This window comes from Onychomys torridus, chromosome 1, assembly GCF_903995425.1.
Source record: "Onychomys torridus chromosome 1, mOncTor1.1, whole genome shotgun sequence".
Classification (NCBI taxonomy): domain Eukaryota; kingdom Metazoa; phylum Chordata; class Mammalia; order Rodentia; family Cricetidae; genus Onychomys; species Onychomys torridus.
The window spans coordinates 31,267,239-31,294,037 of NC_050443.1; the positions used below are offsets into that span (position 1 = coordinate 31,267,239).

At 44.9% G+C, this 26,799-nt stretch overlaps 1 protein-coding gene across 1 annotated transcript; it reads left to right on the forward strand.

Annotated features, from left to right (window-relative positions):
* Window positions 1–613: 613 nt before the first annotated feature.
* On the forward strand, window positions 614–19,570 carry Tph1 (tryptophan hydroxylase 1). Its single transcript, XM_036200511.1, has 11 exons — window positions 614–657; window positions 2,794–2,914; window positions 7,009–7,192; window positions 8,714–8,814; window positions 10,776–10,843; window positions 10,982–11,178; window positions 14,336–14,471; window positions 15,095–15,221; window positions 16,682–16,777; window positions 17,504–17,637; window positions 19,160–19,570. Exons 2-11 carry the CDS (start codon window positions 2,801–2,803, stop codon window positions 19,332–19,334), a joined length of 1,332 nt encoding a protein of 443 aa, XP_036056404.1. The 5' UTR covers window positions 614–657; window positions 2,794–2,800; the 3' UTR covers window positions 19,335–19,570.
* The last annotated feature ends 7,229 nt before the right edge of the window (window positions 19,571–26,799 follow it).

A 26,799-nucleotide genomic window follows, 5' to 3' on the forward strand; every position in this document is an offset into this window, starting at 1 on the left:
CAGTCCCCCAGGATGCAGAGGGCCATGGTTTGCCCCTTTAGTGTAGGATCATCATCAGATAAATGCTATTTGGATCCTGTGCCATGTTCCTATAGCGGGGAGAGTGGTATTTCAGTAAACACAGCATCTTTATCTGCATGCATCCTAAACTTCTTTTTAATGGCAGGAGTACTGAGCACTTCTAAAAAGTTCAGTGGTTGTTCTGCGTTAAAGGAATAAGGCTCTACACTAGGAGGAAGATGAGGCAGGCCCAAGGTATTAACCCAGAAGCTCAGGAATAGGCCTGGCACAGGAGTCCTGCTTTGGTTTCTAATCCTGGAGCCTGGGTCCAACCCCGCGGGAGGCCATTGTGTCAGTAACAGGTGTGATGCTGGTTTGGAGGGAAGTTCTAAACGGATTGTTTAATCTTACTCAGACTTTTGTGGCTGAGGATGAGTCAACATTAGCTTAATTAAAACTCCAGGAGAATAGCTGTGAATGAGCTGCGGCTAGAGGTCAGCCTTGGCTGCTCCCGCCCACACCAGCGCAGCTCCCGCCCACGTCCGCACGGCTCCATCCTCATTAGCCGCCCCATTGGCTGCTCAGGCGATGCGCTTCTCTCATAAGAGGCGGCCCCTCTGGTCCGCAGATGATCCTCTGAACTCTGGTGCTTCTGAGGTGAGTGGGTGAGTGGGTGAGTGCGGTGGCCCCTTCCTGGGGCTGGAGTCTCCCGGGAGGGACAGGACCAACGTCCAGTAGGAGCCAGGTGGAAGTCTTGTGTGACCGCTCCTCTTCCTTCCTTATAGCTTCTTTGGGGACAGCAGACCCTATTCTTGAGGATCTCCTATGTGCCAGGAGCAGGTTTTTCTTTCCCACATCAGATTTAGGCTTTATAGGGAACCCTGTGAGGTGGACAATCTTATATTTTATAGGTGAGGATGGATCCGGGGGTTCCGAGTGGGAACCCAAGACTGTGTGACTCCTTGCCCACAGGAACAAACACATTAACCTTTCTTTTCCATTCAAGGGTAACATCTTTTTTCCTTTACAAAGGGAATCCTCCTTTGTGCTCCACTAAAGGAAAGGGAGTCTCGGATGCGAGGCTTCTCAGCACCATATCTGCACTCTGTACTCCATCCCAGGTCCTTGAGATGCAGAGCTAGTTTATAGTCTGGGTAAACTTAACCATGATTAAATGTAGCTCTATTTTCAGAGGTTTAAAGTGAACCCCTTTGATGTTGCAGCCTAACCATCTTGGAGTGGAAGTGGAGGAGACAAGCTCCAGATGTGCCTGTGGGGTGTCAAGGGTGGGATTCTAAGTGTTCCAGGGCCACATCCTCAGTCACTGGAGTTCACCTTATCCATGGGTTGTAGCTACTTCCCTAGATCGTCCTGATCGTCCGGGACGGCGGCAGCCTGTGCCTTGCCTTTCTGGAGGGTTCCTTTACCTCCTGTGTGCTTGCTCGAGCCTTTTTGACTGTATTTCATCTCCACTTCTTTCCCACTTCCCATCTGGAAAAGGAAGTCCAGATCCCTAGGGATTCTTTCCAAACCTTGTAGCTTTCAATCCTGCCTTCAAACTGCCCACACTTTCGAAAGCCTCAGCTGTGCTTCCAAGATGAGAGAATTGGAAGTTTCACTTACTGGTGATGAAGCTAAGGAAACAAAGAATCAGTGGGCTAGCACCCCCTCCACGCTCGCACCCCCTTCACTGTGCTCCACCAAGGCTACCTATCAGCTGACCTGCTTGGCAGGTCTTATTTCCAGTGCAGGGTCCTGCACACTGGGACATCTTCTTTCGGACAAGCAGGATCCCTCCCTGCCTTTGAAAGTGACTCCTTCCCTTTCAGGTGATCTCCTGCCCTTGAGGGTAAACCTCTTCCTTTGAGGGTGACTCTCCCTTTTATTTTATCTGGCTGCAAAGGGGCTAAAAGAGGATTAGAAGGCTAAAGGCGGGGGAGGGGAGGGGAAATACCAGAGAAAACTTTGAGGTTCTTACAAGGGCTCAAAGATTCATTCAACAAGATTGTTGAATGAAGAGCCCGACAGCAGCGGCGCACACGCCTTTAATCCCAGCAGAGCCAGGTGGATCTCTGTGAGTTCAAGGCCAGCCTGGGCTACAGAGTGAGTTCCAGGACAGGGTCCAAAACTACGCAGAGAAACCCTGTCTCAAAAACCCAAAGGGGAAAAGAAAGATTGCCAAATGAGTGTTCTTAGGCTAGGCAGATCGGCAGGCAGCATTACCAGAGGATAGGAAAGTGACTGTCAGCACAGGGACCTGATCTCCCCAGGTCAGGCCAAAAGTGTTCAGGACAGCCAAAGGATGTGAGCTGTCCAAGACCCGTGTAACCGCGTGTCCTCACCCCCTGCAGCTGTGTGACCATAGGTATGTTAGTCTCTGGAGGCTCTGGTTGAGATTACAAATGAAACAGAAGGCCTGGTCCCCACTCTGAATGGATGAAGCATGTGGGGGAGCTCCCCAGATTCTGATGGAGATGAGGTAAACCTTCACAGAGGACTCAGTTTGGGACCGAAATAACCAGGGAGTCCGCCAGAGGCTGGACGCCTTGATCAGCGCCCTCAATGGTCAGAAAGGAGAAAAGGAAGGTTCTGAGACACAGCAGGTGCCCTTGCCGTTCTGGGCACTATGCTGGGGTGTCCCACTGCCCCCTGGAAAAGCCTGCCAGACATGTGGGGTTTGCAGATGAAGGAATGGGAGCAGGGAGGTGGATGAAGTTATCACTGCCCTGCCGCCCCTGCTGCCCCTGCCGCCCAGCTCTCTGCTTAGTCCTCAACTCAGCTTTCCTACTTCAGATTCACCATGATTGAAGACAAGGAGAACAAAGAGCATTCTTCAGAAAGGGGAAGAGTGACCCTCATTTTTTCCTTAAAGAATGAAGTTGGAGGACTCATAAAAGCACTAAAAATCTTCCAGGTATGGATTTCCCATAAAGCCCATCTGAAAAGAGTCTCTGAAATCCTGCTTGAAATGTAAGGTGCTGTCAGTTCCTTGGAGACGGCCTTCAGAAGTCTTTTAACAACTTACTAAAGTATTGTTCAGGGAGTGGAGACTTGGTGTTCTTGCAGAAGACACGGGTTCCGTTCCCAGCACCCACACCAGACAGCTCACAGCTATCTCTATCCAGTTCCAGGGGATCTGATGTCCTCTTCTGGGTGCTGCACACCTGTGATGCACAACACTCAGGAGCACATACACAAAATAAATACAATATTGTTCAGTTCTGAGAAATGGGCAAGAAATACAGCAGCCTAGGAAAGAATAGACAAATAGCTAAGGAGGATATTAGGAGAGGAGTCACTGCATACATTTGAGAGATTGCAACTAAATGAAGTGTTTTACACTTAATGAAATGCCTAACCATGCAATGCTGATATTATTTAATGATATATTAAAAATCTTCAGGTGACAAAGTAATAAGGATTCTGAAATGATGCACATGGCGCCACACCAGAGCCTCAGAGCCCATGGTCCTCAAATCTGTTTTCAATGCAGCATAGGGAGACTGTGGGCTAATGTGCACTTCAGAGCCTTGAAACATTCCTATTTAAAGTTCCTACTGTGCTTGTGCATGCGCGTGTGCGTGTGCGTGTGCGTGTGTGTGTGTGTGTGTGTGTGTGTGTGTGTGTGTGTGTGTTATATGTACATGTGCAGAAGACAGTGGAGGCTGTCAGGTGCTGTTCTCTATCATTCTATGCCTTATTTCTTTAAGATAGGGTCTCTCATTGGGCCTGAACCCAGGCTGGCAGCCAGCAAGCCCCAGCGATTCTGCTGTCTCTAACCCCACAGTGTGGGGTTACTGGCAAGTGGCTACACCAAGCTGCTTATGTGGGTGCTGGGGATTCAAACCTATGCTCATGCAGCAGGCACTTTCACCGACTGAGCTGTCACCCCAGCCCCTCTCCTCCAAGTCTCCTATGAAATATGGGTGAATCAGGCAGAGCACAAGTGTTTATTGAGCACTTACCATGTGCAAGGTACTCTACACTAAGCATGTGGATCTGAAAAAACTAGACATGGTGCCTTCCTTCACAGATAGTGTGGTCTGGAAAAGGAAGCAGACACTCACCAACAGTTTAGTGAGTTCATGACACACACATACATGTGCAAAGTAAAGAGAGACACTGGGTCTGGTGACATCATGGAACTGGAGGCTCTAACCTGGCTTAAGGACCCAGGAACACAAAAAATGATTTCTAACAAACTGTGAACAGGCTATGTTATGGTGCTTGCACACCACATGGCCGGACATGTTCTAGAAGCGGACTGTGTGTGTACAAAGCCCTCATTAGCTGGATGGTCATTTGGGAGTTAATCTCTCTGCATGTCTCAATAAAATAAGAGAGAACTCTGCCTACCTCATGTCATTAAGAATTAATAGTTAAACTGTTCAAAGTGCTTGAGGTCGTACAATAAATGTTGGCTATGATTATAAAGCAGGTTTGTCTCTCCGTGACATATTATTTAGCCATTCAGAGACTAAACATTTAAATGCAGACACTGCTCTAGAAGAGGCTGGGAGCAGGGCTCCTACCGCATGGCAGAGCTTCAGCTCCTTCAACCTGTTTCTCTCCCTTTCTTCTTTGGTGATGAGTTATAAAATACAAACTTTGCTATCGTTCTCTCCTTGCACTGTGAATTAATTTGTTCTCAATGTGAACAATGATATTGATACTATCTCCCTTTGTTCCTTTACCCATTTCTCCCCAAATTTAATACTACACTATTATTATTATTATTATTATTATTATTATTATTATTATTATTATTATATATTGACATACTAGGAGTTAAACCAAGGGCTTTGCACATGCTGGGCACAGGCTCTGTCACTCAGGGGTGTCCTCAGCTCTGTTTACTTATTGAGAAAGTCTCACTAACGTATCCAGGCTGCCCTCAAACCCATGATCCCCCTGCCTCAGCCTCCCAAGTAGCTAGGATTGCAGGCCTATACCATCAAGCCTGGCTTATATTATTATTTTTATTGTGTTGATTATCTCTGGATCTCTGGAGTATATACCTTTATTTCTTCTTCCATCACTTCATTTTTATTTATTGTTACAGTTTCTGCTCTCTCTCTCTCCTTGCTCCAAATCTGTGTTTTTACTCATTTATTTTATGTAGCCAGGCTCTCGCTCTGTGGTTCAGACTGGCCTGGAACTCGCCCAGCCTCCCGAGTGCCGTGACTGCAGAGGGAAGCCACGCCCTGCTCCCTCTTCCGTGTCCTTCGGTTTCTCGGATAGCCTGGGTGTACAGTGCTTTCTCCGCAGAGTCTTCTCCCCAACTGCACATGGTCGCTCAGCTTGGCCTGCTCTTCCTTCCCACCTTCCTCACTTCTGTTCGGTCCTCAGGTGCACTGTGGCACCTTCTGTTCTCCTGGGTTCATGCTTTGTCTCTCCGATGAGCATCCGTGCATCCAAACCTGCTGCTTGTGTTTCCTCCTTTTCCCCGACTAGACTCTAGATGCCGCGTGCATTCTCCGTTCTTCATGACCATCGTGCTCCTTACCTGGCCGTTTGGGTGTTTGTGAAGTTACGTTTGTATGTAGGGATTAGTATAGGTCATCTGCTCTGAGTCTCCCATATGTTTTCAGATTAAAAAATCATTTGGTGATAGGTCCCCATGTTTGGCTTTTCTGTCTGAAGTGCTTTTCCTCAAATGTTCAAATGCTCTCCCCACAGACGTTTGCAATGTGGTACCCAGATCTCAGACTGACATGTGAAGAGATGGAAAGAAACAGTCTGCTTAAACTGGTTATCATGGCTATTCATATCATTTTGATATTTTAATACATGAAAATTTTCAAGTAACAATAATATTACCTTCTGAAAAAAATTTCTCCAGGATTCTTTTATCCTAGCAATTTGGTGTTTGAGATTTTTAAAAATTTGTATTTATTATTACATGTTTATTCTCTCTCTGTCTGTCTGTCTGTCTGTCTCTCTCTCTCTCTTTCTCTGTGTGTGTGTGTATGTGTGTGTGTGTGTGTGTGTGTGTGTGTGTGTGTGTGTGTGTGTGTGTGTGTGTGTGTGTGTGTGTGTGTGTGTGTGTGTGTGCAGGAGTCAGTTCTCTCCTTCCACCTTGTGGGGTCCAGGGTTTGAACTCAGGTCATCAGACTTGGTAGCAAACACATTGACTCACTGAGCCATATTGTTGACCCATGTTTTAGTTGTTTTGAGAAAGGGACTATGGGAGCTAGAAATTTAGCTTAGTGGTAGAATGTAGAATGTACAAGATCCTGGGTTCAGTACTTAGCTCTGACTGAAGACACACACAGAGAGAGAGAGAGAGAAAGAGAGAGACAGAGACAGAGACAGAGACAGAGAGACAGACAGAGACAGACAGACAGACAGACTATGTAGAGCCAGGGTGGCCTCAAAATCACTATGTAGAGAAGGAAGACCTTGAACTCAGGGTTCTTCTACTTCTCAAGTGTTGGAACTATAGGCATGCACCATCATGCCCAGCTCAGTGTTTGGTGCTTAGATCAGAATCCTAACCAACCCTGACTGTCGGGAGGACCTCCTCTAGTTGTCATGGCTGTCGGGAGGACCTCCTCTAGTTGTCATGGCTGTCGGGAGGACCTCCTCTAGTTGTCACTTATGATGGCTGTCGGGAGGACCTCCTCTAGTTGTCACTTATGATGACTGTCGGGAGGACCTCCTCTAGTTGTCATGGCTGTCGGGAGGACCTCCTCTAGTTGCCATGGCTGTCGGGAGGACCTCCTCTAGTTGTCATGGCTGTCGGGAGGACCTCCTCTAGTTGCCATGGCTGTCGGGAGGACCTCCACTAGTTGTCACTTATGATGAGTTTTCACACTTTCATTTAATCTTACATATTTCAGGGGGGAATTATTTTGCCATTAGCAGCATTAAAGACACCTTCTTCCCGCTTTGAGCTAATTCTGACAAGTGTTAAATTGTTTTTTCAGTGCTCATGGAAGTACTCCTCTCAAAGATGATTAGCATCCATGGCAGGTCCACTCAATCTTTACCCTCTGCTTCATACAGGAGAACCATGTGAACCTGTTACATATCGAGTCCCGGAAATCAAATCGAAGAAATTCAGAGTTCGAGATTTATGTTGACTGCGACATCAACAGAGAACAGCTGAATGACGTCTTTCCCCTGCTGAAGTCCCACACCACTGTCCTCTCTGTGGACTCCCCGGATCAGCTCACTGTGAAGGAAGACGGTATGTTTGAGAAGGCAAAGCCCCTCCTCCAAGAGCAAGCACCCGATGTGTGTCCAGCCTCGTCTTCGTCTTGAGGACGAGGAGATAAAAAGAAAACTCTGTCTTTTTAAAGGCTTCATAGTGCTTTAGTGATCAGAGTTCTAGAGAAAAATTACGAGGCAGCATTTGATGGAGGACAGAGGAGTAAAAGAAGCCTTGAGCATGAGAAGGGGTGGGTCAGAGGTCAGTGCCCTCTCAGCTCCTCAACCACTTCCGGTTCCACAACCCTGATCTCCCCTCCCCTTGCTCTTCATAGGCCTTCAGGAGCTTAGTTAGGGTCAGACAGATATTAAATAGATATTTGAACTTGGGGAAAACGTTGGCAGTGTTTGGCATCTGTGATCTGAAACCTATCATATACCACATTTCCACCAAAAACAGCTGCTCAGGTGATATAAAGCCTTCCAAGATTTCAGATACTCCGATGGAAAAGACTGAGGCTAAGGTCTCCATTTCTGACAAGAAATCCTTGTAATTTAGTTAAGACAAAAGACATACAGATTCATTTAGTTACTTTATACTCAGTGGAGTCTCTTCAAATTACATCACAATATTTAGGGTGAGGCCAGGGCTGCTGTTCATCTGCCAGGCCTTCAAGTCATTATTAAGTTGTAGCTTCACCTCCATTTCTGGCTGGCAGGGAGCAACTTCCCCGAGTCCCCGAGTGCTCTCCTTAAAACACAAAGGACAAGGCACAGGGCAGGAAGGGGGTTCCAGGCCTCCCCTTTCACTGGCAACGGTTACCTTGGGTAGACTGACTTGGCGTCTGTAATTTGCTTACCTCACCTACACAGTGAAGAGTTTTCTAGAATGCTAGATGGCACCTTTAATATTAAATGCACACCAACTCAGGTCAGATCTTATACACACACACACACACACACACACACACACACACACACACACTGAATTAAAAATAATAAAATAAAAATGTTTTCAAGACAGGGTTTCTTGGTGTAGTCCTGGCTGTCCTGTAACTTATTCTGTAGACCAGGCTGGTCTCAAACTCACAGAAATTCGTCTGCCTCTGGCTCCAGAGTGCTGGGATTAAAGGCATGGGCCACTACCTCTTGCAAATATTTTTTTAATCTAGAAATTAGATGTTTAGATATGATAGCCTACCTCAAACAAACACAGATATTGAAAGCCTTTCCAGGGCTCACATGCTGGTCTGTAGAGTTGCATTATCCTAGTTTGCCTTCACAGGATGGTTATATATGTGACTTAAAACATTTAAACATTTGGTTTGCTACTTAAGAACAGTAAGCTTTAGCACTTGGGAAATCAACCTGAGTATTAAATCTTTTTAGAAAGTAAATTAATTAAAATGTAATTCCTAGAAATAGAGCGATTCACTCAAGTCATATTCATTTTCCTTCTGTATACAAGTTTTCATCTTATCCAGCTGCACTTGTTTCTGAATTTCTCTTTGGTTAAGCTTGTCTCCTCAACCCTCAGTGGCTTTGAGGTTTTATTTTGCAGTTATGGAGACTGTTCCTTGGTTTCCAAAGAAGATTTCTGACCTGGACTTCTGTGCCAACAGAGTGCTGATGTATGGATCTGAACTCGACGCAGACCATCCTGTAAATATTTTTAAAAGTCTAGTAAAAACACTTTAAGGCAAACTAAACATTAAGGGCAATTTAAAAATTTTTAGATAGAATTTATTTATTTTAATTTTATGTGTATGTTGTTTTTCCCTGCATTTATGTATGTACCAGAAGTGTCCCTGGAAGCCAGAAGAGGGCATTAAATCCTCTGGAACTTGAGTTATGCATGATTGTGAGACACCGTGTGGATGCTGGGAACCAAACCGTGGATCCTCAAGAACAGCCAGTGCTCTTAACTGCTCAGTCATCTCCCTAGGATCTAGGGGCAACTACTATTTTTCCAGACATGTTAATAGCATATATTAATTATCCAAAGTACTTAGTTTCATTGTGATATTTCCTACATATATAAGATTCTTTGACTGTATTCACCCCCATTGCCCTGTTTTGTTCCTTCCCCTCTGAATAGTAAGGGCAACTTGATTGTGGGAAAACACTTTTTATAAACTAAATAGAATTGGTTGGAATTAGGATTTGAGGTTATCAGCAGACAGGAAAGTATCCAGCGTCACCAGCTCTGAGATCTGCCCTGCTCCTGGCATTCCCATTGTTAAGATATCCCCAGAGCTGAGTGTGTCTGTAGTGAGTTCCTACTAAAATAGGCTTGGGCATTTGAAATGGCAATAAAGGTGGGTCCAAAAACCCCCTACCACCATGCCGCCCTGTTCCATTGGCTGATTAGGCACTTGATGATCTGAGAAGTCGTTTCCTTGGAGAATTTTACAGTACAGCCAGGAGCTCAGCAGTTAGGGTCCACAGCATTGGACTTGTGTTTGAATCTCTGGGTTCTTGAGAGGGAAGGAGAGGTGAGAATTCAATGGTGGAGTCTCACAGATCTGCTCTTCACTTTAGCACCTGCTGTTTTCTAAGCGGCATGAATGTGGGCGGGAATTAGGAACAGATAGCTAGAATGATGTTTCTTTTTGGGGTGACACAATTTTTCTGAAATCAGATAGCACAGTGTATGACCATACCACCCTAAACACACACTCATGAATTAGAGAGTAAGGATGATCGCAGGGCACAGTGACAGGTGCCTGTTGTCTCGGCCACTTGCAAGCCTGAGGTGGCAGGATTACAAGTCTCAAGGTTAGCCTGGGCAACACAGTTGAGATGTTGTCTCAAAATCAAAAACAAACAAAAAAACTATGACCACGGTTGTTAGTTTCTATGCATGGCTGTTTCATGGCATATGAGCTGTATCTCAGTGTGGCTGTTAGTCTAAGAGAGCGCTGGTATATCCCTGAGGTCAAAATCCAAGCTCCTCAGCAGACCTACAGCCTGCAGGTCCCGAGCTAGTCTTCAATACTCTCTACGCACCATGCAAGTGCCAGAAGCATGGCACGGCTTGCATTTTTATATCCTGAACATGTTTTCCTTCTCTGCTCAACTTCTTGTGCCTCCTCTGTCCTTCGCCTGCCCTCTCCACACGACAGATACAACTTGCAGATCAGTGCTGGGAAGTTTAGTTCAGTTAAGTCACTATTTTAAGTATTAACTTCTAATTTAGTATTATTTGCCGTACTGGGTTGCAAGTGTTCTAGGCAGACCCTCTATTGCTGAATTACACCTCCATCTTTTTATTACTAATTTCTACCATAGGTAAACATGACTGAAGATACAGTGAAGTGATTAAGGAAAACCAAACAAGATAAGAGCTATGTACTAAACTAGGATGGCATTCTCTAGTCAGCCTTTGTAGTCACTGTAGGACCTTATAAAAATATCATTTCTATTTCTATCTACAAGATGATAAAGCTGGCGCATGTAACTGCTGACTTCAAAATAAAAATGGTCACATATCTCTAATCACTGCTTGCTTGTGGTAACAATTATGTAGTTCTTCAATATCTCCAGACAAAATAATGAAGTGTTTCCTAGATGTCATTTTCAAATATTTTTAGTTTCAATATTTAATTACTTTTAATTATCAGGGCTTCAAAGACAATGTCTACCGTAGAAGACGGAAGTATTTTGCAGAGTTGGCTATGAACTATAAACAGTAAGTATATTACAAGCCAACAAATCTAACTTTGAGATAACAAAACAATGGAATAAGTGTGTTTGCTTAGTAAATAGAAAGTCAAGTAAGTGTAACTACCTAACTACAATACCCAATTCCTCATCTTGATCTCATTAGTGGAGACCCCATTCCCAAGATTGAATTCACAGAAGAAGAAATTAAGACATGGGGAACCATTTTCCGAGAGCTGAACAAACTCTACCCGACCCATGCCTGCAGGGAGTACCTCAGAAACCTTCCTCTGCTCTCGAAACACTGTGGCTATCGGGAAGACAACATCCCGCAACTGGAAGATGTCTCCAACTTTTTAAAAGGTAATATACCAACAGAGGGTGTTATCTACTTCAACTGTGACAGTGTTGTGGAGGGATGAAGTCTAGTTACGTGGAAGGTCCAGAGTCTCCTAAACTCATCCTGGAGTATTGGGTCCAGGACCAGACACCACATTGGAAAGAGTCCTCATAGCTTAGGACGTTGACAAAGTAAGGAGAGTTACAAAGGAATTTGAAAATGTGTCACATGGGTAAAATCTGTAGGACATTTTGGGTGTTAACTTGGAGATGTAGGGGATGTTCATTACATGTTAAAACACTTGACAAATCAGAATCTATTTTATAGGATAGATAAATTACTATATAACCTTTAAATAAAAAAGGAGATGGTATTAGAAGAGTCATGTGAAACCAGGCTTGTAAAGTGGTTAGATCTCATCAAGGAGGTTGTCTGTATCAAACCTCTGCACCTGCTTTCAGGGATATGTAGAGGAGATGAGAGCATCTGTGCAGTCTCTGATGCTGGGTGGTCTCTGATGCTGGGTGGTCTCTGATCTTGAGTGGCCACTGATGTTGGGTGGTCTCTCATTTTGGGTGGTCTCTAGTGTTGAATGGTCACTGATGTTGGGTGGGCTATGATACTGGGTGGTCTCTAATGCTGGGTAGTCTCTGATGTTGGGTGGTCACCGATGCTGGATGATCTCTGATGTTGGGTGGTTTCTGATTCTGGGGATCTCTGATGTTGGGTGGTCTTTGATGCTAGGGGGAGTCTCTGGTGGCTGAGGGATTTCTTGAGCCTTTTTCCACACTAAGATTCTATGCTTTTTACAACAAAGAAGTATGTGAAACTAGAAGAATAAGCAAAAGGTAAGAACAGTTTTGTTTGATTCAGGCCTCTTTAATTTTTTTAGCTGACGTAGAGGGTAAAATGATCATTGATCGTGATGCAGACTCTGCTGTGCTTAAGAAAAATCAGTATCTCCCTCTGTCTTAGCAAATCAGAGACTGGTGAGAAGGCTGTTTTGCAGTTGTGGGGACTCAGTACAGTGTCTTGGGGACACTGGGTAGGAGCTGCACTCCTAGCCCAGAAGTTATATTTCTGGTTCATATTGTTAATGTTCCCCCCACACACCGGTATAAAGTGTTGTCCGAGTTTCTTACATAGATAGTTAATAAATATATTCCTATTTATTTGACCCCTTAATTCTCCTTATTTAAAGGCAGAGACAGGCAGATCTCTGTGAGTTCGAGGCCAGCCTGGTCTACAAAGTGAGTTCCAGGAAACGCTCAAAGCTACACAGAGAAACCCAGTCTCGAAAAACCAAAAAAAAAAAAAAAAAAAAAAAACCAAACAAGCAAACAAAAAACCCAAACAACAACAACAAAAACCCTAAAGGAACTGAACAGGAAAACATGGCATCGTTTCATGAGGACAGAAATAATGTATGTGTTTCCGATGAAAACCTAAGCTTTTAAAACATGGTACAGAAACAATGCAGGTGTCCTCCCTGGACTCACACAGTTCCATGAATATGTGTCACAGACATTGTTCAATCAGGCTTGCAGGCAACATTTTGTGGATCTAAAACTGAGAGCTGTTCCCTTGAGGTCTGGAGCTGGGCTCACCACGGAGCCATTCTGTGTCAAGGGCAATTGTCAAAAGGAAACACCAAAATTAGACGACAGTTCACAGGAAATGTCAGATAAGGATACAAATACTGTTAAACATTGTGGCCATTGTATACATGTTGCTTTTTACATTGTAAACAATTAAAATGTACTTGATCAAAATATTAGGGTCTTGGCCATTACCAGCTGCATATTTGCTCAGAAGTGACAGATGGCTGTTGTCCCATTGGGCAGCACAGTAGGGGGCATTTCCATCAAGAAATGTAGAAGACTCTGTTGGATGGCCTTCTACCCATCAGAGTGGGGACAAACTTACAGAGAATACAGATGGAACTGAAACCTGTTGTGAGGGTTTATGGTGAGGTACAAGACAGCACACAATGACCTATAGACACAGACATACACACACACACACACAGAGAACACAGAGACACAGAGACACACACAGACACACATACAGAGATATACAGACACACAGACACACACACAGAGAATACAGAGACACAGACACACACACACAGACACACATACAGAGATATGCAGACACACACACAGACACAAAGACACACACACAGATATACAGACACACACACAGACACACACACAGATATACAGACACACACACAGACACACACACAGATATACAGACACACACACACACACAGACACACATACAGAGATATACAGACACACACACAGACACAAAGACACACACACAGATATACAGACACACACACAGAGACACACACACAGACACACACACAGAGACACACATACAGAGATACACACACACACACACACACACACACACACACACACACACACACACACAGGGATTTCACTCTAGCTTCCACATATAAGAGAAAACATTTAGTATTTGTTTTCTGAGCCTGGCTTATTTCTCTTACTACAATGGTCTCCAGTTAGACCCATTTCCCTGCAGCTGTTAGGATGTCATTTTTCTTTATGATGAGATGCAATCCCACTGTGGATATGTACCGCTGATGGACATCTAGGCTGACTCCATTTCTTGGTTCCTGTGTCTAGTGCAGCAATAAACGAATCTCCGCGGTATGCTGACTTAGTGCCCTTTGGGAAAATGTCCAGGAGTGGTCTACCTGGGTCATAAGGCAGTTCTATTTTTAGTTGATTTTTTTTTCCTTTTGAGAAGCTTCCACAATGACTGCCCCAGTTTACATGTCCACTGTCAGTGTGTAGGAGTTAAAGTACTCCCCATGTTTGAAGAAGGGTGCCAAGTGTAATCTAGGGCCTCCCGAGTTTGTATTTCACTTTTACCTTCTTCTCCTGGACTCCTGAGCACATTGCTCAGTGTTTTATAGCTGCTACAATAAGGAGGAAAACCCTTTGGTTAGCATGAAAGGAGGTGTTGTGTGTCAAAAGATCGCCACCCGGCCACGGGACATGCCTAACAGTGCTTAGCTTACTGCAGTTTGCATAAGCTGCATTTTTCGTTTCTACGTCCCCTTGAAAGTGCTACCTGGTGCCACCGGCCAGTGTCAGTGCTCTGCGTCTGAGGTGAAAATTGTCTGTTTTCTCCTTTGCTTTGCAGCATGTACAGGGTTTTCCATCCGTCCTGTGGCTGGCTACCTCTCGCCAAGAGATTTCCTGTCAGGGTTAGCCTTTCGAGTCTTTCACTGCACTCAGTATGTGAGACACAGTTCAGATCCCCTCTATACTCCAGAGCCGTAAGTACTTAAGTCGTTCATTCATCCAATCATTTTTCATAGCGACGGTACCACTTCACAAAACATCTTGTAAGTGTCCAGCGAAGCCTTCAGGGGAGTAACTGGCATTAGAGCATACTCCATAACATAACCAGTTGCTGTTGTTTTTGTTAACTGGCAGCTTGTTAGGTGCGGCTCTGTGCACAAGGGATGTAAGAATCAGATAAAATTATTGTCTTCACAAAGTCTGTATTTCAAGGGAATCTACAGATGATAAACAAGGAAATGTAGTATGTATCGTGTCAGATGGTGGTGTGTGCCATGGGGAAAAAAATGAAACAAGGAAAGAAAGAATACAGACATGTATATGGGTGTTGTTGGGGGAAGTGTGATCAGAGAGGGTCTTGCTGAGGAAACATGGGAGTAGAGACTTGATTTGGGTGGTGGCCTTGGGGTAACAGTGGATGTGTATTGAGGGGATGAGATCTGGAACCAATGACATTTCTTTATTCAGTTAATTTCCTTTATGATCATTACTCCTGATCAACCAGACTGAAAACAAGGTTGGCTTTCGATGGGATTCAACAGTACTTTATGCATTTGTGCCAGGCATCATGGTATGACAGACTGTGTCTCTGTTTCAGAGATACCTGCCACGAACTCTTAGGTCATGTTCCTCTCTTGGCTGAACCCAGCTTTGCTCAATTCTCCCAAGAAATTGGCCTGGCTTCCCTTGGAGCTTCAGAGGAGACTGTTCAAAAACTGGCAACGGTATACATCTGGAAGCAGCTGTATCCAGGATTCTCCATTGGGTGTGGTTGGGAGTATGTGGGTAGTTTGAAGTCCATGTTCAAGACAGTCATTAGAAAATTTGTTTATGAATTTAAATAATGTTAAATGAAGATTTAAAAATTTAAGGTTTTTCAAAAAGAAACACAGCTTTAAAACATGACAGAGAAGCACAAGATTGCTTTAATATACTAATTTTAGATTAGAAAATGAGTGATGTCTTATGAACCAGGGAAGGAAGGAAGGACATTTTAGGATAAAGCACAAGACAGATGAGAAGACACTTGGTACCTCTTGGAAACAGTTGAGGGTAAGGGATGGGTGTGGAATAGGCTAACTGGTTATGAAGTTATGGCTTGGGGATGCTAGAGGTCCCTGAGACCTTTTGTTGAGTCCTTCAGGACAAAATCATTTATAAGTGAAAGACACAAAGTGTATTTTTAATGTGACAGACAGGGCTCAGATGCCACATTGAGTCTGAACTTTAAGCAACTGCCATATGCTGAGTGAGGTAGTTTAAAGAATATGCACATTTCTCTGAAGAAGAGAATCAAATACCCAGACCTTTTCTGACTACATAACTGTGTGAAGTTGGGCTTTCTTCATATACTTGAACCAAAACAACATATTGCAAAAGATTAAATACAAAAGCAGATATGGTAGTCCATCTGCCTTCCCATCACCATTAAATACTGTCTAGCCAGACATGGACAAGATGTGAACAGTGTGAGGTTAGCTGATTCAGTTACTCCACACTGTGAATCCACAGGACTGTAACTGTCAAAAATTAAAATCAGGGCCAGCGAGGTGGCTCAGTGTCACCAAGACTTGAGTTCCATCCCATAAATGTCCTCTGACCTTCACAGGCACGCATGCACACACACACACACACACACACACACACACACACACACACACACACACACACATCAATGTAAAAGAAATTAAATTAGAATTAAAAAGATGAAGGCCACATAGTTGGGAGTATTCTTCCTCCTCTTCCAGAGGACTTGGGCTTTGTTTCCCAGCACCCTCACTAGGCAGCTAACACCTTCCTGTAACTCCAGCTCCAGGGGATCCCATGCCATCTCTGGCTTCTGTAGGTGTTCTCATACACACCTACACATAAAAAAATCAAAATAAATTGAAAAGATGTATAAAAATTATAAAACAATGCTACTCTTCAATATAGCTAAGGGTAACACATATACACACAGAGAGATTTTTGGACTCCTTGGTAATTTTTAGCTGTATATGAGAGTCTTCACATCAAGTTGAGAAAGTCCTGATGCACAACAGGCCAGACTGTGGTGGGACTTGGGATGTAGGCTGGAAGTCTTGGGCTTGTTTCTGTGTGTGCTGTGGGCCAGTGTCTGAGAACTGGAATTTGCTTTAGATTGAGGTGCTCAGGATGTAAACATAATGTTGACGTCTTTTTGCAGTGCTACTTTTTCACTGTGGAGTTTGGTCTGTGCAAACAAGATGGACAACTGAGAGTCTTTGGTGCCGGCTTGCTTTCTTCCATCAGTGAGCTCAAAGTAAGAGTTCTAAGTCTACACGTGACTGTGTCTGCCAACACTGTCAACACGCCTGGAGGCAGAGCTTGCATCTGAGCAAGTGCTTACTGTGGCAAATATTTGAGGTGGCAGTAAACATACTCTGAGAACATTTTTCTCTAATCTCCCAAATTTCTAGGACAAAATGAGTCTTTTAAATAGAAAGTGTTTTACAACTTTAAACAAGGCGCAAAACTACACAGGGAAACCCTGTCTCAAAACCAAAACAAAAAACAAAAAACAAAACAAAACAAACAAACAAAAAACCCTTTAAGCAAATTTGGTACAAGCAGTAAGTTCTGTACCAAATAGGGAAGTGAGCTCTGTGGGGTGAGCGCAGCTGCAAACGCTGTCCAAGGTACTGTTTTGTGCACAAGAAGGCTGCTCTCTGGTGGCGGGAACAAGTGTAAAAGTGACTGATAAAGGTAAACAGTAGGTCACAAAGCATAAATAAATAAGCGAATCAATAAAGATCCTTGGGTACCTCCTACGCGACAAAGAAAGTTAAAATAAAACCACTGAGATGGTCTTGAGTCATTTGTGGGGGACAGCAAGCCTCTTTTCTTGGGCTAGACTGGCTGGAGCAGAGATGCAGTGAGTCTGTCTGGGGTTGCAGACAGGTCCCTTGCATGACTCAGAGTCAGTCGCTGCAGTCATGTGTTCTATGAAGACAGAGGCAGAATCTGATTGCCATTCTTTGTCCCCCAGCATGCGCTTTCTGGACATGCCAAAGTTAAGCCCTTTGATCCCAAGGTTGCCTGCAAGCAGGAATGTCTCATCACAACCTTCCAGGATGTTTACTTTGTATCTGAGAGCTTTGAAGATGCAAAGGAGAAGATGAGGTAAATCCTATCTCCCTCAAGTTTCCATCTGCTGCAAAAGTAATGTCCAAAGACACAATAATCACAGGTGTGAGCAAGTAGGGAATTGGGCGCCCATGAAGAGCCTTCTATCTGGCACATATCCAGAGATGTTTAGATAGGTTGAATATTATATGGTAATTAGTTGCATATGGGAATGAGATACATTGAGAGGTTGGCTCCTCCCCATTCCTTCTCAGCAGAGTTTATAGTCCAGCAGGATAAAGAAACTACAGATATCCTACTGTAGTAATACAGGAAGTGACGAGAAGGGAGACAGAGGAAGTGCTGTCTTGCCTCCATTTGTCTCCTCTCCAGCAGGAGAGTCACACAAATCTTAGAGGCAGGTGAGACGGTGGAAGACTAGCTAGAATGAGTCATGTCGAGTTTTAGGCTGAAATAACATGGAAGAGACGAAGTGATAGAGATGCACAGGCATATCTCAGTGCAGCCAGATCTCCCGACTCGACGTCAGGTAAGCATGCAGTCAGGAGGGGTTAGAACTGGAGCACAGACTTAGACTCTTGTGAACTCCATGTAAAGTAAAATCTGGACTAAGATAGTGGTGGCAGGGAGGAAGTGCCTAGGGAAGCAGGCTCCAGGAACTAACATGTGATGACGGGAGTCATGAAGCCACATTGTGAGGACAGGGGCATACAGGGGTTGAAGATAATGCTTATCTCCTAGGAGCTTGCTATGCACAGAACCCAGTAACCATGGCAGGTGTGCTTTCTCTAGCACTGATGGCATCCGTGTGCAAAGCTGCAATGGTCCCCACTGGGGAGACCAGATGGATGGGAACCTGGATTCCAGTCCCCAAGCATGTACACTTGTTTTCAGCTGTGCAGTTATCCTTTGGGGTCTTGAGCATGATCGTTCTGTAGGGTACCAAGTAAGAGGTTCAAAGGTCAGCTTGATAAAGGAGACAGATTTTAAATCATGAGAAAATGAGGAGGGGAGGGAGCCGAGAACTCAAGCCATTTGAGAGGAAGCTAGAAACATTGTAAGTTGAAAAATCTCACAAGTACAGGAGGATAGGACTCCCTCTCCCCTCCCCTCTTTTGTTATGTAAAGCATAGCTGAGGAGTCTGTTACTATGTAGCTCAGTATTGCCCTTATCTACTGACATACTGACAGGTCAAGCTACTGTGGTTGATGCCCTTAGTGAAGCCATGAGGTCAAAAGATGGGTTGTATATCACTTCCAAGACAGAAGACATGGGATTAGTGCTCAGTGTGGGAGACTGGAGATGGGGGAGGAGGAGAGGGAGAGAGAGAAGGAGGGATTGAGCTTTCCCTCAAAAGATGGTGCTGAGGTTACTGATGTCAGGACAGAGAAAGCAGGTGTGTGTGTGTGTGTGTGTGTGTGTGTGTGTGTGTGTGTGTGTGTGTGATGTCTTTGTGTCTGCCTGTGTGTGTCTCTGTGTGTGACCAGGTCTGTCCTTTATTTAGTTTTATCACTCTCTCATAGAAATTAACACTCCCTTACTTGTTTTCTTAAATAGAGAATTTACCAAATCAGTAAAGCGCCCATTTGGAGTGAAGTACAATCCATACACTCAGAGTGTTCAGGTTCTGAGAGACGCCAAGAGCATAACCAGCGCTGTGAATGAGTTGCGATATGACCTTGATGTCATCAGTGATGCCCTTACTAAGGTCAGCAGGCAGCCCAGTGTGTGACTGTCTCCAGTCTGAATCCAGAAAGCCAATGAACATCAGCTCAGAGCCAGGGCCGCCTCTTGCTTCCCCCAAGACCTGCTTGAGAAGGACAGCAGCTCCTGAGTTAACAAAGTCTCCCGTCTGTCTGCCTCTGAAAATGCACACCTGGATGCTTCAGCCACCGCTCATTCTACTTTTGTTTTGTGTTTTGGCACCTGCTTAGGGAAATATAATTCATATGCCGTGTGATTCACCAAATTCCCATTTAAAATATTTATTTCATTAAAATATAATTAAATCACTCTCCCCTCTCCTTCTCTTCTCTCCAGCCCCATCCCCCACTGTCATGGCCTTTGTACTGAATGCCCATTTTTTGATGGGCAAGTTGTTTGACACTGGTCAGAGCTGGTCTCATCTTGATGCTGTTTCCCCAGTCTGTCTTTAGCAAATGGTCACTTTGGATGCCTTGACAAGTGTCTCTGTATCCGTGACCTATCACCAACTTTGCAACAGCTCAGGCATGTTCACACACTAGACGTTCAGGAGACTGGCTCTCCCCATTGCTAGCATGGACAGAAGTGCAGAGGGCATGACTGGTAAGAGCAAGCTGGCTCCTAGTGCCATGACAGGGACACAGAAGTCACCAAGACTCCACCAGGCATGGCAGTGCCCGCAATCCCAGCTGTCCCTGTCACTTTATCTCAAGGTGTCACACTAGGACATAAATGAGAAGACAGTGAGAGAAGGAGGTAGGAGATGGGGAAGGAGAAGGAGAGGGACCAAGGAGAGCAGTCTGGGCCTAAGAGTGCAATTGTGTGAGGACTGTGAGATGGCAGCACATGTGGTCTCAGCTGGGCAGCATTAGCTAAGCAGTTGTGTAAACTTTTCATTACTGTAACAAAGTGCCAGAGGCAATCAGCTTGTAAAGAAGAAAAGTTTATTTTGGCTCATAGGTTTGGATGCTTTGGTCCATTTGAAGCTGTCCCTGTGTTTTAAGTCTGTGGTGAAGCAAGGCATGGTGGGAGAATGGGGCAGAGCAAAGCTATAAACTTTATAAAGGATGTAAAGAGAAAGAGGAAAGGATTGAGTGAAGGAAGAAGGGAGAAAGAGTAGAGGAGGGAGACACAGAGAGAGGAGAGAGAGGAGAGGAGAAGAGCAGAGGGGGGGGGGGAGAGAGAGAGAGAGAGAGAGAGAGAGAGAGAGAGAGAGAGAGAGAGAGAACCTACAGTACAGTTTAAGAGTTCACTGCTACCAGGGTAGGATGGAGGGCTCAGCAGTTAAGAGCACTAACCTCTCTTTTAGAGGGCCTGAGTTTGATTTCCAGTACCCACACAGTAGCTCACAACCACCTGGAACTCCAGTTTTAGGGGATCCAATGTCTTCTGGTCTACGTGGATAGCAGTCAGGCATGCAAATGGTGCACAGACATACATGGAGGCAAAATATCCATACAGATAAAAGAAAAAATTAAAAATTCCACCTCTGTTTCTCACATAATAGTAAAATCATATAACATTGCACATGCTTCATTTCAAGTCCACTAGATATTTTTACACTAATTTTTTTAAAAAAATCTTTTTAAGACTTCAGAGGAAATTGTTAAAAGCTGTATTGTTGTTGGTCTTTCTTATCAGACTTTCTTTGGAACCACCGGCCCCAAAATAATGACAAAGAGACTTATTAATTATGAAAGCTTGGCCTTTAGCTTAGGCTTGTTCTCAGCTAGCTCTGATAACTTCAATACCTGTTCCTAGTCATCCATGCTCTGTCACGTGGTTTTTTTGCCTCTCCTCAATTCTGTCCGGATAACTTGCTCCATGTCTTGGTGGCATCTCCTGCCTGCCTAGATTCACCCCCTGAGTTCCTCTCTCTGCCTGGAAGTCCCGCCTAACCTCTCCTGCTTAGCTCTTGGCCATTCATCTTTTTATCAAACAAATCACAAGGACACATCTTCACACAGTGTACAAATATCCCACAATACTGTTTCATCTCATGCTCTACAAGGAAGCAGATTGAGGAAGGGCAATTCAGCCATCTCAGAACTTTGTAAACATTCTCACTTTAACAGCTGTTGAGCATATATACAGCAGTGAGTGGATATGTTAGTTCATCCAAAACCATTTGAGATAGAGACCAGCTAGTTTATAGTCCGCTTGGTTACCAGAAAAAGCACTGCAAAGAAATCATATCAGACAGCAAACAGGGAACCCAACTTCTGTGTCTGGTTATTCTCACAGGACTTCTATGATGCTGGAGAATCCTAGTCAGTGGGATTTAAAATGATGGTGCTTAATCCTTGCTCTGACTAAAGCACTTTAAAATAAATAGTAAAGTCACAACCTTATCATTAGTAGCTTCAAGATAGTGGAAATGTTTAGTGATGGGCTTGACTGCATCTAATCTTTGGATCATGATATTTGGCAAATCAGGGATCAAAGAATTTTAGAATTTTCAAAGTACCTAAAAATTTTAAATAATTATTCAAACACCAGAACAGAATGGAATCAAAAGCATGGCTTGCAGTTCTTTACCAAAGAGCCATTCCTTGTCAACAGTAGCATGTTTGACTTTTTTGAAGAAAACACAAATGTGAATCATCAGAATGCCTATGTTCCTTAACTTCATGCTTTGGCATCTGGAGTTACAGAAGTAGCAAGATACAGCAACATGTACAGAATCATTGACCATTTGTAAGTTGGCTTCCAGAGAAAGAAACATTCGAGGACTTCTCAAAAGCAATAAATAACAGAGACCATATGTTAATGTCCGTGAAGTGGATAAAGATAACTGTGATCCATTTCACTCTTGTCTTCATCACATGGTGGAATGTACATTTATAATTTAAAAGTTTGTTATCCCACTGGACAATAAACTCAAAGTTCATGTTCTCAAGGTGTTTTTTTTTAAAGTACATTTTAAAATTTGTGTTTGTGTGTGTGTGTGTGTGTGTGTGTGTGTGTGTGTGTGTGTGTCCGTGCCCCAGAAATCAAACTCCAGTCATCAGGCTTGGCCACAAGCACCTTTAACTGCTGAGCCATTTTGCCCCTAAAAAGGTATTTTCTTCCTTCCTTCCTCCCTCCCTCCTTCCCCCCCCTCTCTTGTCAAACATACATTAAAAACAGATTCAATTTTACATTCACAATTTTATTAGTTTAGAGACCCTAGCAGTAGTGATGGTTGGTACCAAGAGACTCAGCCATGGGTGAGGACACTGACTTAGAATGAAGAACGAAAATGCCACAAAGGAACCCATTACTTTGTACACTAACTTAAAATATTTTTAAGAAGATGCAAAATATAAAATAAAAACTATATGCCACTCTACCTCTTTAAAGTGTCTGACCGTGAGCTACGGTAAAGCTGAACACACCTGTCTATTGGTGAAATTATTAAGGCCACTCCACGTAGTTAAAAGGGAGGTTTATTTTGTGGGGTAACTTACAAATGAAGGGGTAGGTTGCAGGGTCTGGCAAAGGTATAGGGTAGTCCGGCGGTGTTCTCTGGAGAACTCTGCTCGGTCTACCTCCAGTGTCCTGCGTCCCAAGAGAGCCACCTCCTCCTGCTCCTCGGTCTTCCGCTCCCTCCTCTGCCCCGCCTTGTGGGCGTGATCATTACTGAAGCCTCAATGGAGGTTGGAACTTCCAGGCCAATGCTGGGATGGCTATCCACTACACCTGTCCCTCATCACCACTCACTGGGAAGGCTTCCTTCTCCTGTTCCCTGTCTGAATGTGAGCTACGTTTCCTGCACTGAGAAAATTACGTCACACAAGACTTAGTAAGAAACAGACTCATGGTTTGGGGAGACAGCTCATCAGTTCAGAGCACACACTTCTCTTACAGAGGACCTGAGATGGGTCACAGCACCCACATTTGCCAGCCCACAGCTGCCTCTAACTCCAGCTCCAGGGGGTCTGATGCCCTCTTCTGGTCCCCAACACCTTATTTTCTACATGTAAAGAATCATTAGCCATAACTGTTTTAACCAAGCTTCCCCCACAGCTTCTGGATGATTCTATCTTCCTCCTGGGAGAATAACTGCTGTGTCTAGCAGGCATTGTGTTTACTATGGCATGGGAAGATCTTGGTCCAGGTAGGGACTGAGCCAATGAGAAGCCGAGCTTCAGTTTGAGGTCGGTCTACTTCCGGGTCACCTCTGCTTTCAGTATGTAGCCCTTTAGGGATCCCACCTAAGCGTACATCAGGGGACTTGGCTCCCTATCTGTCCTACTTCACTCTCCCCACCCCTCCCCAGCACCGTGAAATCACTACTGAGTTTCTCAACTGTTGCCCTCACCTCAGGTTCCCAGCCCCCAAGTCATGATGAGCAAGTGCTTCAAGGAAAGGGGTGCCCGCCCAGTATAACCTCTTGGCTTCCTGTCAGGGTCCCTTGAGTTTCCATTGTTGCTTTGGAAGCTCTCCAATGACTTGAAACATTAAAAAACAAAGCAAAACAAACAAACAAAATAATGCTTGCTGACAGCTTTTCTAGTTGAGAGAACTGGCCAGCAGCTTGGTAATCTTTCTGTAGAAAGCAGTGGGGAGGGCTCCCTTGTCACCTCAGTGCGCCTTGGTTCTCTGTGCACTCTCTTCTCGGGGTCCCTGCTGTGAGGACTCTGCCAAGGAGGGTCCCAAAGCTCAGCTTTCCTGTTCATCTTGGAAAAGTGAAAGTATCCCGGAAATTCCAGTTTAGTCCAACTTTTTGCCTTGGGAACATGGTACCCGCTCAGTCCTAGGTGGGCAAACAGACAGGCTGTGGGAAAAGCTGTGCCTCCCGAAGATTCCACAACCTTCCCCAGCAGCGCCACCAGTGGGGACCAAATGTTCAAACACCAGAGTCAACGGGGGAAATTCCCATTCAAACCACCCCACTTCCCAAATTCCGTGAAACTGGTTCTGTAAGTAACTCTTCTTTGCACCTTTGGTGAAACCTCGGGGTACCCCCTTCCCATGTCAGTACTTTAAAGGTCCAGTCCTGGGCCATAGCTGTGGTTCAGGGCTAGTGTTCTCTCCTAGCTTGTTTAATGCCTTGGATTCCACCCGAAGTGTCACAAAAGAAAGTCCCCTACTGTGCAATGGGAAACACCAACTTTAAGGTCCGAGCCTTCTTCCTCCTCTAGGACAGAGACTGGAGTTCTTTGTTTCTTTATTTCCTTACACCCCTCACACTCCCTGGAGGCTTGGTCTCCTTGAGGACCTGAGTGGCAGGGAGCAGGGAGCTGGGAGAAGGAGGAAAGTTCTCGTTGGACCAAGTTTCTTTCTGCTCTTGTTAAGTATCAATGTCAGTTCACTGTTTAGGGTGGTTTGCAAGGCCTCAGCATCTCTTGATGTTGGTGTCTCTCTCTGACTAGGAGACTATTAGCTTCATCTCCATCAGTCTCTGGGAACCTGGTGGCTAACTGTCCCATGGGTGCCATTTTATCCCTTTAAATGCTCTCCAACACAGTCTAAGACTGCTTGCTAATTTGCTCATGCTGACTTTGACAGAAGGCTCTCTCTGACCAGGGATCAGTCCTTGTCTGGTGGCTAGCTATTGCATTTCTCATCAGGAGCCAAGCATCCCCCAGTCCAAATGGTTTCTTGGTCCTATTGCAGTATCTTTCCTTGGAGCTGAGATGGTTGGGATTCATATCACGATATGACACTGATAACAGGAGCAAAATATCCCGTTGGGATCTCTTTCCGCTTCTCTTGTCTCTTAGGCAGGAATCCATCCAGATTTCTTGATACCTGCCTCACAAGTTCTGCCTTGGTTTCTCCCACCTTATTTTATTTTTATTACATTTAAACATGAGTTTTAAAAAGTTTTACACAATATGCTTTGATTATATTCTTTCTCCTCCCCCAGCTCCTCCCAGATCCTCTTCACCTCCCTCTTGTTCCCTCTGGACACCCCCAACAAGAAAAACTAAAACCCAAAAGACAAAAAACACTAAACCACTACCACAGCAACAACAAAAAGCACACGTGAAATGTGTGTTGTTGGTCAACTGTTCCGAAGCATGGGGCTTTTCCTGGAGTTGGGTTGATACACCCAGTTCACTCCACTGCAAAAAACTGGTTTTCTCTTTCCTATGGATCAGTTGCAAACAGTTTCTTAGGGTGGGACTTTTGTGCCCACTTCTCCTCATCAACGCTGGGGTTTTTTCTGGAAAGCACAGAGACTGTGACAATATGCACAAGATCTGCACAAACCCACCTTAGTTTATAATGTGTGAGTTATTGGCATTTATTGCTTTGGGAACTGCTGAAAAGGAGAGAGGACGTCTATTACACCCTACTGTGACAGTCTATTACAACACTCTTGAAAGGAGTGGTCAAGGGGGTTGGGGATTTAGCTCAGTGGTAGAGCACTTGCCTAGCAAGCACAAGGCCCTGGGTTCGATCTTCAGCTAAAAAAAAAAAAAAAGAAAGAAAGAAAGAAAGAAAAAGAAAAAAAAAGAAAGAAAGGAGTGGTCAAAACCGCAATAGAAAACCTACCCTGGATCTCTTAGGGCTTCAGGACAAGCTCTGCCTGGCTTGTCTGTCTTTCTAAGTATCACCACCCACCTTCTCAAGATGCCACAGTTTGGGGGAGAAAAGACCAGGGTCTGTCTTCACGAGGTCCAGCAGGCAGTAACAACCAAAGAGTGTGAGGACGGTGAACAGGCGAGACTGGATAGCAGCTTCCCTGAGATACTTTCCAATGTGAGGGCCCAGGGAGAGAAGAAAACTTGTCTGCAGAGAGACCAGAGCTACGAATGCAGAATGCAGATCATCGCCTTGAATGTGACACTATCTCCCCACCTCTAGATTCCAAATTCCATTTTCCCAGTGCGCTTTGGTACCTTGTACTATTTAACTCCCACCAACATCATGACAGCGTCGACAAAAGCTGTGTTGCATGAAAAATCTATCTTGGGTGAGAATTATTCATATTGATCACTAGAATAAGGGCAGGCAATTGTAGGCGGTAGGGACAGCTCAGGGGCACAACAGACAATAGCCAGCTCTACGGGTGTTGCCAGGGGCGCCGTGGGGCCAGGCTTAGATGGCGATCACCGCCACCCAGTACTCTCAGGTTCCCAAACACACAGCGAAGCAGGCCAAGGCAGCTTCGGGATGACTCCGGACAGGACTGTTCCCACCCTCAGGCTCAGCTCCCTTCCCCACCACGCTGTGTCATCCGGGTCAAGTCAGCCGCTCTGGGCAGCATGGGGCCTGTGGAGAGCTTTCTGGATGGATGACTGAGCGTGATGCGTAATGCATCACGAGTGTGGGTGCAGAAGACATTCCCACACGGGTGTGTTGCCTGGAGGCTGCGAGGTCCCGTCTGACAGTGTTTTGGCTGAGTTCCTTGGAGCTGGGGGAAAGAACTGTCCCCAGCATCCTCCGGCTTCCCGCCCACGGGCCCCGCTTTGTGCCTAGATTCGTCCCGCTGGCCGCGCCCAGCTCCCGGACTCGCCCCGCCCCAGGCTTCCGCGGCCCCGCCCCGTGCCGGCCCCTCC